We start from the raw sequence: 12,607 nt of genomic DNA, 5'->3' as shown, positions 1-12,607 counted from the left end.
ATTAATTATATTTTTTGATTTATATTAAATTAATTATAAATTTTTAAAATTACTGAGATAAATTTAAATATTAAATAGTTACAGTGCATTGTCTGAAATTTTAAAGATCATTAATTTGATATTTAAATCACCAAATAAAGTGATTATTAAGTCTAAAATTGCGTTTGAGACATCTACTATAATTTTTATATTTTAAATATTTCATATTTTTATCTCTAAAATAGTATTATATTACAAATAATATTGATATATATATATTATAACCTATACTATAATAGTCTAAATGAAATGAGAGTATCTTAAAAAATATAAATTTTTTCTATATTTTTTTTTTTCTTGCGGTTTGTATGTGTAGGATATCTTATAAAATTTCATAATTTTTTCAATATATTCATTATTTTTCATTAAATATTTATTTTTAATGCTAGAATTATCGATAATCGTATAGAAATTTTTAGTAGGTTTAATTTTTATCTTTTTATGTTCTTATATATTTATTTATTTATATTTTTTGTATTTTTATATCATAAATTTGTATTTAAATGTTAGGACGTGTGCTAGAAGGCGGCTAGGTTTTTTTTCTGATGGCTAAGACAAGCTCAACCTCTCTTCCGGAGATTTGATTTGTTTTTTTTTTATTCTTTTGGATTTTTTTTTTTAAATTTAGATATGAATAGATTATTTAATTACTATAATTTCTTTAATTATTATTATTTCTTATTTTGTTTAATGTATTTTTATCATATTTTAATTTATCATTAACTATATTTTATTTTATTTTTTCATGCCATATTTAATTTATTTTCTTTTTATGTTTATGTAATTTATTTCCTTTCCTAGTTTCATTGCTTACCATATTTATAAATATCTCTTCTATGTTAAAATAAATTTCTTACTTAAATTAATATATATATATTTATTTCCTTAATTAAAAGTGTTTCTTTCATTAATTAAAAATATTTCTTTCTATAATTAATTTATTTTTTCTCATATTTGAATTATTTTCTTACTTTTTTTGAATTATTTTTTTCTTTATTTAAATTATTTTCTTTTCTTGTTTAATTTTATTTTCTCTCTTTTTATTTATTTTCTATTTTACCTTTTTAATTATGGTAAATTGTATTATAGTGGGAAAGCTTGAAAAGGAAAAAAGACTTCATTCTCTCAATTCTTTTATCTTGGCCAAACAACACTTCTCCTGAGCACGTTCCTTCTTTGTTAGACTTATAGAGTTTAATAATTAATATTTCTAATAATTCATTTTATTAGTTAAAAAAGTATGTAATTTTTTATATTTATTTTTTATATTATTTTACTTAAATATCATATTATTTTTCCACTTGTTACTATAAGTTTTAATTTTTTTCTCGAATTATTTTTAAAATATTTGAATTTTAAAATTTAAATGTACTTATTCTAATAATTATTTGTTTATAAAATAAAAATATTATTATTAATTTTATAATATTTATTTAATAGTATATTAGTTAAATCCCCTCATAGTTAAATTTTAAACTGTCAACCCTCTGCTCTATCGGGTCGTTTTTGCGGGTTTAAAAACGTTGATTTTTCTTTAGTAGTTCCATAAGCTTTTTTTATTCTTTTTGAGACCTTATATTTCATTCTTAAAGCGCTGGATGTAGTATGTCTCTTTACTTCTGTCTGACAGGAAGACAGTAATGGCGAAAACACAGACCGTGAAGAACGCAGAGAAGTTGGTGGAGAGAAAAATGAAAGGAAACGACGCCTCTCATGATGCTTCGCACGTGTGGAGGGTCAGGGATCTTGCTCTGTCCCTTGCCCGTGAGGAAGGCTTATCTTCAAACTCTGATTCCATGGAAATTGTGAAACCATCTCCCTTGTCTCTCTTTTAGCTCATTCTATGCTATTACTATTTGTTACCTCTGTGATTATGAAACCCATTCTTTCTTTTCTATCTGTAAATTTTTGAAGAACTTAAGAATATTAATTGTGTTTGCTTTTTCATTTCGAGTGCCTATTTGTGGAAATTTTCATTTTTGATTTCTGGGTAATCAGTTCTCTGTGGCATGCTTTATGTTAATGAATATTCTTTATGAACAAATAATTCTGCATTGCTTTGTGTTTGCTTCCTCTTGTTTGAAACTATCTCTTTTGATTCACTTACACCCGTTCCTTTTTCCTAGCTAATTTGAGAGTTTTCAACCACAAACCCAAGTTTTGCATTCCTTTTTTTCTTTTTTGAAAACTCATACAAAACACAATACGAGAATAATCTTCTAGCTAAGTTTTTACCATACTAGGTTGATTTTTTAGGTGTTGTACAACTGCAAGTAGTTGGGAGGAATATTTTATTTATTTTGGTTCTTATTTCGTGTGAAACTTTTACTTCTCCCCCATATTATAGTTCTGGAAGATAATGAAATCTCTTCTCAGATGTTGCATACTGAACACAATTGGTTTATTACAGATCGTTGCCAATTTTGTTGATTCTAAAGATTGCACTTCTCTCTATTAATTCCCTTCCTATGTTAATGTTGTTCTTCTAAATCTCTATTGTCTCCTGTGGCAGGTAGAGCTTGCTGCACTTCTTCATGATATAGGTCATTCTCTGTCCTGTGCCTACTTGGAGACATGCACATAATTTTCATATCCAGGAAGTTCAGAATTGTTTGATTGTATTTGTACATTTTGCACTGTTTTTCATTATTGTGATGAATTTTGTATGGTGAACTAGGCATTGGAAGTAGATTCCGAGTATGGTTGTAAGGGATGAACTATAGTATCAAAGTTAACATTCTCTTGTGCATATTTTTTACTTTTTTTTTTTTTTGTATATTATTTTTGTATTGACTTGTGCTTTTCGTAGCTTTGGGTGCAATTATGGCTCAAATCTAACAGCCACATTACTTTCTCATATACTCTAGTTTATACTTGAATGAGCATGCGTGATTTTAACAGCAAACTTATAATTCTTTTTTACTTCTTTTTTTACAGTTGATTTTAGTTTTGTCCTCTATATTCTTGCTTTTTCTTTTTATTGTTCATGTTATTTGTTGGTATTGTTGCTCTATTTATCATATTTCTTTTTTTTCAAATTTATTGCAGGTGACTATAAATACTTGAGGTCTGTGGTTCCATCTCTTATTAATCCTTTTATACATATTTATAACTTTTTCTATTCTGCTTAAATGTGGTGTTAGGACCTAGTCTGAGTTGCCAGGTGCTTTCAACAGAAAGTGTGCCTAAAATATCTTGTATGCTTTTATGTTTATATGATTGCCAAACTAAATCCTTTATAGTGTTTGCACAAATTTCATAATTGTGCTCATGGAGTTAATCCTTTTGGCATTTCTCCAAAAGGTACCAATGTTCAATTGTAATAATGGCTAATTAGTACAAGTAACTAGTCTATGAGTGCAAATATACTAAATAATTTTGTTCACACATACTGATCCCATGAAATCAACAAATTAACTCCAGTCAATTACATTGGCAAGTTGTTTAATGCCTATTTTTATGTCCAAAACTATAAAATTTAACTTCAATGTTTTTTATGAACAGTAATTTGACAAAATTTTATCAATCTATTTTGTTTCTTCTTTTCAAAGGATTTTTTTTTATTGATTTTACTTTTTATGATTTCCTCAATATTTGAGCTTCTATTCTCACTCTCAGAGACCCATCTGAAGAGCAGATTGTTGATAAGTTTCTGGAGGAAGAGGGTGTGGATGGAGTAAAGAAGATGAAGATCTTAGCAGTCATCAACGGGATGGGTAAGTTACTCTTATTTAACATAGTTCCATGTCATTCTTCTAATTTGAGTTTATTAGAGTTAGGAATTGTGCATTGGAATCCCTTCGGTGGGGGTTAAATGTTTGTATTAATAAGCTATAAATGGTATTCGTCATTAATTAACTTTGTTATGTGGAATTACAAATACTATACTCCATAATTATCACTATGATTCGATGAAGGGAAAAATAAATATAATCAGGAAATTAAGCCAAAAGACTTCTATGCAGTCTTCACTCTCTACCCCAAGTATTTTTCCATTACTAAAAAAAAATTCTCCTCTTGCCTTTCTCATCTTCCCCGCTTCTTACAAACATCTCCTCAAATGCACTTACATTGGAATCTTTAAGTGGTATCATTTCCATACAATTATTTAACAAATTCAACTCTTACTCAAATCTTTCTTCTAACTCCTTGCTTTAAGAATTTACTGCCTTGCTATTTCTTTTTATGGACCAAATCCCCAGATATCCTAGGCATGCCACATTCTTCTTTGATCCTGTTAATAGAGGAGTTTATCAGAGGGATCTCTTAATACTTCAAACACATTAACGAGAGAGAGTTTAAATATCAAATATGTTTATTGTTAATCTTCTTGTTTTATTGAATAAAAATAAATCCATTATATAGTGGAGGAGCATACAAAAAAAGTACTTCTAATTAAATAGAAGTCTACTACAAGAAAGGATTAAATAAGAAACTATTAGGATAAAATAATGAAAATCTTATAGGAAACTACTAGATAAATATGATATGTTTTTTGTGAATTTGGTCTATCTATTATCCGTAACATCACTCTTCTCTTGGAGCAAGAGTTTGTCCTCAAGCACAAAGGTAGGATATGCGGTGTACAAATGATTGATAAACTCCCATGTGCCTTTAGATTCAGGATAGTCTTGTCAACTGACTAATACTTCTTAGACCTAGATACCTGGTTCAAAGGCAATATCTTTTTTTTTTTTTTATCTTTATCATAATACTCTTTCATGCATGTCTATGTTTGCTGTAAGCGTATTTGGATTTCACTCAAAATCAAATCAAGTTCTTTTTTAAAGCATGATCTATTACCTCCACAGATTTTAGAATGTATGATAATAATGAATAATTTATGCCATCAAATGAGGAAAAGTCAAGTTTGGCATATCGAAGCACCACAAGTAATTTTGCTCTCTCATTAGCTTGTTGATCAAAATTTTGTTGGCTGCTACTTGATCTATCTTGCTTCTAGTTTGCTTTTGCTGAGCTAAGTCATTAAAATTGCATTGAATTGTTATATGAAAGAATTCGACTTTTTTTCTAAATTTGCTGGATCACTCATGATGGTCGGTTCTGATACCAAATTGTTAAGTGCACTCTAATAGAATCTCGTCATAGGTCGATTAACTGAAAAATCTTCCTCTCGCTAGATTGATTTTTCCTTGTTAATATTTTTGCTTTTCTTTGAGGAACTTATTATGAAAATAAATTGAGAATTCGATTGAGAGAATTCTTTGATCTTATAAACTGATGAATAATTTTCTAAATGTTTTATTCAATGATTTCATACCTTTTTATAGTGAATATCACATTCAGATTACATCAAAACTTGAATTCAAAATACTTCCTATCTTCTACTAGAATTTGAAAATTAAACTAAAGATAACAAACTAAGCGTAGAGAAAAGATGTTGATCCCTTATTTGTTGCAACAATTTAACCATAATCTATCAAGTAGAAGGATGATGCACATCCACAACAGCTCCCATACAGCTCATGCTTAACATTTTATTTTTCTTCATATGTTCAATATTCAGCAAAGTAAGTACTCATTTTGTTGCTAATCTCTCCAACTGTAGAAGTTGAATAAAGAATTAACCTTCGAAAAAAAATAGTACAGAATTAACCTGCCTAAACTGGATTTTTGTTTGTTACATGCTTCTATCAGCGTCACTAGATACTTCTTGAGATTATTCTTGCTTAAATGATATTTTATATTTGATGGCGTTCATGAGTTTCAAGATATTAGAGAAGGCATGGATCATCTACTGCTTAATTTTTTAATTCTCTATAAATCCATAAATGTGATAACATTCACACTGCTTAGTTGACATCGTATGTTATATTATATTACATTTTGAGACTAAGTTCTATTTCAATGGAATTTTATAATGAAATATTCTTTATGCTTTTAGTTGAAAGCAACTGCACTCTTTCAGAATTCCCATCTACCGGTACTTCTTTTGTTTCTTATAACGACATTATGGGAAATAAATATTAAAGACAGACTTTACAATTTTTAGGTTTTAAAGAGGAACTTGCAGGACAGACAACTGATGGACTTCCTCCAGAATTTGGAGTTGTGCAAGATGCTGATCGTCTTGATGCGATTGGTGCAGTTGGTAATTTCTAGATCTGAAGAGTACCTAGTTTACAGGCAATTTGTTTTCACACTTTCATTTCTTAGAGCCTTTTTCCAAAAAGGTGCAAGTAGCAAAAACTTTCTGCAAAAGTGTTGGAGTTTGGCCATGCTGGACCAGTTGAGGGCCAAGTCGTCCTTCAAATACATGACTTCGAGAAGGGTCAAAATTTTCATCCTAGTCACAATTAAATTACCCAATTTCGCTGAAAATGTTAGAGATTCTCTGCCATAAGTTGACAAGTAAAAATTATAGCTCACGACTTGAGCTAGTAGCTGCCTTGAAAAGACAAGGCAATGCAAGTCATGAATATAAAGGGTCACTATTAGGCAGGATATAGATATAAATGGCGACTAAGTAAACATATTTATCAAAGCAGAGCTGTGGTTTGAAACCACAATGGAGCAAAAAGGCACCTGAAATCACAATTAATGTCCCTACCTAGTGGATATAGTTTATATTTGTATGCCTTGTATTTAGCAAGTCTTGTCCTTGCAGTTTAGTGGATATAGTTTATATTTATACACCTTATTTGTAGCAAGTCTTGTCCATGTAGTTTATATTTGAATGGTTTTAAAATTACATTCTAAAAGTTTGAATAATTTATATTTGTACTAAAAATTAGGTCGAGATAGATTATGAAAAAATGTGGGTAAAAATTATTTAAATTATTATCATGTAGTATAAAAAATTTGTTGAAAAATTTATCAAGTTGAAATGATATTTTTGTATTTCTCTATGTTTATTGATGTGTAGTAAAAATGATTTACATTTGAAATTATCAATAGTTGATATTTGAGGTAATTAATCTTCATTAAAAAAATTTTCCTTTTAAATTAATTATTAATAGTTTATATTTCTGATGAAATAGACATGTAGATATATACGTAAAAAAAATATAAAATGAGTTGGTATAAATTTAGTTTCATCAATTAAGGTTATGGCAAAGTTAAAATGTTGAGTTCTGTGGTCAAAGATCTTGTTACGGGTTGATGAACTGTTGAATCTTCAGCTGCAGCGGCCTTTTCCTTATTCCTATTTCTTCTTTACTTTGTTGAACCTATAATTGCTATGATGGAGCTCGTTGGAGGGAGCCTCATTACCTCAAGACTTGTTAAAGAGAGAGCCTCTAATCTCGATTTATATCTTAGAATATGCTTGCTTTATTAATAAAATTTCATCTCTATAAATAGGGATTACAAATAGAGTCGTACTGCAAATAGTCCTAAGTAATTTAGAAATTCTATTTAAAATAAAATAGCAAATTCCCTATTAGCATAAAATAGCACTATAATAAAAACACGTAAAGAGATAAGATAATAATAGCATATTCTTAGTCTAATAAAACTTATTCTTATCTGAAACTAGTCTTTTCTAAAAAGGAAGAATAAGTCAAGATCTACTTGGTGCTGTCGATGATAAGTATTGCCGAAAAAAGTGTCTATAACATCAATCTCTCCCTTGAAAAACAGCTTGTCCGCAAGCTGATACTCTGGATAAGCCTGCTCAACTTTTTGGTTTGTCACCGACAAAACATCTCAGGTGCATTTCAAGGATACGATTCACCATTTTGGTTTGTCCATTCGATTGAGGGTGGTAAGCCAAAGAAAAGGCCAATTTGGTTCCCACCAAACGACAATTGACTCGAACACACCATGTAGTTTAACAATATTGAAAAAGAAAATATGAACAACTGTCACCCTTATATATAAGGGTTTGTAAGTAGTAGGAAATATGCATATTTAGAGAAGCGGTCTACTACAACCAACAAAACAGTCTTACCCTTCATTTTCGGCAAACCTTCAATAAAATCCATAGATATATCGGACCATATCTGAGATGGAAGTGCAAGGGGCTGAAGTAACCCCGCAGGATGCATATTTGATATTTTATTCTTTTGACAAATAGAACAAGAAGCAACAAATTCCCTAATTGTTGACTTCACACCTGTCCAGAAGAAATCACTGCGAATACGATGAAGCGTTTTCTGAACACCTTCGTGGGTACCATCGTGGACAACATTTATTATCGTAAGGATGAATGGTGAATCCGGAAGAAGGTAGATCCTATTATGATAGAGATGCAACCCATCGCATATTGTCTATGCAGCATCCATTTGCCTATTTGAAATTTGTTGTTGCAATTGAGATAATTTTGTGGAATTTGCAACCTCCTGTCGAATGTCATCAAATATCATAATGGTGGGAGATGAAACTGCCATCAATTGTCCTCTCTATTTATAACGGCGAGAAAGTGCATTTGCCAATACATTATGCTTGCTCATTTTGTATTCTACCCACTACATTATAGCTCAGTATATTTTTAACTCAAAACTATAAATTTAATCTATAAAAATAAAAAAAAACAAACAAAAAATACAGCAGCTGAGAGTAAATATACAAAAATATTAACTCACATTTTAAAATAAATTAGCTTGAAATGAAGTAATTAATGGTAGATCTAAGAGAAATCTTTAGGGAAGTTTGAGATATTTGAGAGAAAAGGAAGAGAAAGTTAGAAAATTTAGTTTGAAATGAGTTGCTGAACTTGCTGTGCTGCTTGCCGGAGAAGAAAGAAAAAAATGGTCAATGAATAGCTGGCTCCAGCAGAAAAAGTGAAAAATCTGGTAAGATTCTTTGAATTTCGGGTTAAAGTAACGGCCAGTTACCGTTACGTAATGGCTGTTACGGCCGCAACTCAAGGGGGGCCGCTGTTACGGCCGCAACTCAAGGGGGGCCGTTGGGTAACGACCTAACGGGTAATGGCCTTCCTTGATACTGTTACATAACGGTCGTTACTCAAGGGGGGCACTGCTACCACTTTCGGAAATAGCTGTGGAGCTTGCATCCATCCCCGACAGTACCTTGCTGGTGGAAGGAGCTTGCACATGCTTCTGATTCAGCCAAGATATTTTTTTGGTACATTCCTACCCATATGTTGTTTTCTTTCAAAGGATAGAGCAAGATTCATAGTTGTCACCAAATTGGGAGGATTTTGCATTTTGACATCCAATCTTATACTTTCACTTAACCCAACAGTGAAAAGATCAACTTGCTAGTGCCCGAACAGTATTAGCTCATACTAAGAGGCATTGGAATTGATTATGATATTCTTCTACACTTCCTGTCTATTTAAGGTTGACCAACTCTCCCAAAGGATTTCCTTGGAGGGGGTGGTCCAAATCTCAGGTTGCAATAACCCTTAGAAGTTGCCCAAGACATCTTAAGTTCCTCCTTATTCAATTTGTAGAACCATAGTTGAGCTTATCCTAACAGATGGAATGCTGCCAACCCCACCTTGTTCTCCTCTAGTATCCATTGATTAGCAAAAAATTGTTCGCACCTGTGCAACCAGTTCAAAGGATTGTCAGAACCACCAAACACAAGAAAATCTAGCTTGGAATATCTTGGCATAATTCCAGCAACAGGACGACCTTCCGTTGGCTCGGAATGGCTTTTCGAGTGATTGTTGTTACTACTGACAATCTCTATCTCAAGTTCCTTGCCTCGATTTGGGTTCGAGTTTCCTGGCAGCTCCTGTATTTGCCACGACAGAGCCTGAATTTGTGCTTCCAGGTGAGATTCTGATAGCGCTACTCGAGCTTCATTTTAGGCCTGAATTTCGTAGAGTAATGCTCGCAGATCATCCCTTGATTCCCCATAACACTAGTATCTGATACCAAATTATTGAGTTTTTTGGTCAAGGATCTTGTCATTGAATCTTCAGTTGCAGTAGCTTTTCCCTTATTCCTGTCTCTTCCTCGCTTTTCTGAACTTATGATTGCTGTGATGAAGCTCGTTGGAGGGAATCTCGTTACCTCAAGACTTGTTAAAGAGAGAGCCTCTAATCTCGATTTGTATCTCAAAATATGCTTGTTGTATTAATAAAAATTCATCTCTATAAATAGAAATTACAAATAAAGTTAGAAGTCCTATTCAAAATAAAATAGCAAATTCCCTATCAGAATAAAATAGCACTACAACAAAAACACTTAAAGAGCTAAGATAAGGACAGCATATTCTTAGTATAATAAAACTCATGCTTATCTGAAACTAGTCTTTTCAAGAAAGGATGATTAAGTGTTTGAGCCGAGATCTAATTGCTACTGTCGATGATAAGTCTTGCCGATAAAAGCGTCTATAACATAAAAATATATTAATTTTTATAATGCCAGGAATGTAAATGCAGGTTATATTAGATGGTATGTTCTGTAATGTGTTAATTTAAGATAAGTTTATCCGTAGATAAATTAGAACTACAGATGGGTAGCGACCTAAGGGCTTAAAAGTTGCAAAATTGAATGCTACTTGTGGTGGAGTTTTCAGGCATGTAAGTTAGTCGTGGTTTGTATCCACAGCTTATTTTGCTCTTGTAGTCAGCTCACAACTGTGGGCTTGATTATGACTGGCTCGAGTTGTGATTTAAACTCCCAACTGAGAATCCATGCTATTTTAAGTAAGAGTTGGGTTTTTCAATTGTGACTTGAGATAAAATTTTGTCCCCTTCTCTATAACCTGAATTTGAAGGGTGACTTGGCCCTTGATTGGTACAGCATGGCTAAACGCATCCCAATTGGAGAAGTTTTGGATCATCCCTCTTGTGGAAATAATTTTTCTATACACACCTTCAAAAAGAGTTCCATTTCTTACGTGATCAAACTGCTTCTGTGCATTCACATAAATTTGACGTCATTGTTCAACCTTGTGCAATTTCAGGTATTGCTCGATGTTTTACTTTTGGTGGAAGTCGGAACAGGCTGCTTCATGATCCTGCCATTCTCCCTCGTTCAAATTTATCCAAGGAACAGTACATGAAAAAAGAAGAGCAGACCACTGTGAATCATTTTCATGAGAAGCTTCTCAAATTGAAGGATTTGATGAAAACAGAGGTAAAAGCTTTTACTTTTGGAGTTCTTGGCAAGTGGTGTGGAAATCAAATATAGATACGTTGTATATTCCTTTCCTTGTTAGATAGCTTGATTCCAGGGCTTAATCTTGAGGATTTACATTTCCCTTTAGTGAGTGTATTTATATATATATAAATATGTACTATTTTTTCTATGTGAATGTGCATAAAATTACTGTCTTCTACAGCAAGTAGCTAGCTTGCCTGAATTAATTTATGTAGCTATATGATGTAAAATATATATGTTTGCTTTATGATATAGAATGTAGGTGCACATAAGATAGGCACATTCATGAGTCATAAAGAATGCTTATCATAGGTTGGGGTCTGAGCAATGAGAGATATTTCAGGCTGGGCAGAAGAGGGCTGAGAGAAGGCACAAGTTTATGGAGGAATATTTGAAGGAATTTTACGACGAATGGGACGGACGAGCTTGAAAGAGGTAAACTTTTTTATTTCGAGAAATTGTAGCTGTTATTTTTGTATATGAACACACAGGACACTTGTGAATGTTCACAAGGAAAGGGTCACAACATTTTTGTATTGAACTTCTGTTGCTCATTAGGGTGTTAGATTTGCATTTGATCCATATTGCTGTTGCCCATGATGCTTTTTAAGTATCAACCTTGAATCCTTGATGATGACCAACTAGTATATTGTCTTTAATGTTGCAATCATTATTCATTTTACTTTCAGTGGCTTCTTCTCCTTAACCACTTGAGGGTGCAGGCACCTGCTGCATATTGCTGGGAAATTGCTAAGACCGCAACATGCCTATACAGGTTCCTAGTCGCCTGAATACTGCTTGTTCTGTTTTTTAGTGCATAGCATCTAGTAGTATATTTTGTCTGGACAATCCTGAATAAACGAGTACCGAGTACTCAATTATGCAAACATTACATGCATGTTCATCGACACTGATGAATTGTAAGTTCATTTGCCAAATCACGTATTTTGTATTGTGGATGTGTTTTTGTTGTCTTTTGTATTTCATTTTTGCTGTTTTATTGTTTATGAAAATAATTTTTAATCAATACCAAATCATTATCATTTTTTTTCTGATATTTTGTTGGGATTATATTGTCAATAAATATGCAAATGGATGAAAATTATTGAGTGTTCTAAAAATTAGATATTGACATCTTTTCCTTTTTTAGACTATAATAACATATACATGGACTATTATAATTCTATTTGATTTTGTCTTTCAAAAATATTTTCTAGTATTTAATAAAATTTAATGTATTTAAGATGGGAATAATTAGAAAGTTAATAAAAAAAAATATTTCTTAGTATGTGTAAAAAAGTTAGACAAATATTATGGGATGAAGGGAATAATAATTTTGAAGGTTTTTTTTGAAAAGTTGAGATAAATCAGGAACTTAACAGATTCACCTTCAAACCATGTTTGAGGTACATGGTCAGAGCAAGCTCAGGCACAACTCGATTATCTTTCACCACCTTTCCCTAACTGCAGCCGGGAGCCACCGTTGGTAGGTGAATTTGTATGTGGAGTTACTCGTGAACCTTCAA

At 31.8% G+C, this 12,607-nt stretch overlaps 1 protein-coding gene across 4 annotated transcripts; it reads left to right on the top strand.

The window, feature by feature from the left end:
- The first annotated feature begins 1,604 nt into the window (after positions 1–1,604).
- LOC110613945 (uncharacterized protein YpgQ) lies at positions 1,605–12,040 on the top strand. 4 transcript variants are annotated; one of them, XM_021755371.2, is made up of 8 exons: positions 1,609–1,844; positions 2,552–2,582; positions 3,088–3,106; positions 3,658–3,755; positions 6,053–6,151; positions 10,885–11,057; positions 11,425–11,516; positions 11,804–12,040. In XM_021755371.2, exons 1-7 carry the CDS (start codon positions 1,680–1,682, stop codon positions 11,509–11,511), a joined length of 672 nt encoding a protein of 223 aa, XP_021611063.1. In that variant the 5' UTR covers positions 1,609–1,679; the 3' UTR covers positions 11,512–11,516; positions 11,804–12,040. The 4 variants fall into 4 exon arrangements, with proteins under 4 accessions (XP_021611065.1, XP_021611063.1, XP_021611064.1 ...); XM_021755372.2 differs by having other exon boundaries at positions 11,797–12,040; XM_021755370.2 differs by having other exon boundaries at positions 11,771–12,040.
- The last annotated feature ends 567 nt before the right edge of the window (positions 12,041–12,607 follow it).

Source organism: Manihot esculenta, chromosome 4 (assembly GCF_001659605.2).
Source record: "Manihot esculenta cultivar AM560-2 chromosome 4, M.esculenta_v8, whole genome shotgun sequence".
NCBI lineage: Eukaryota > Viridiplantae > Streptophyta > Magnoliopsida > Malpighiales > Euphorbiaceae > Manihot > Manihot esculenta.
This window is presented reverse-complemented; position numbering and strand designations above follow the sequence as displayed.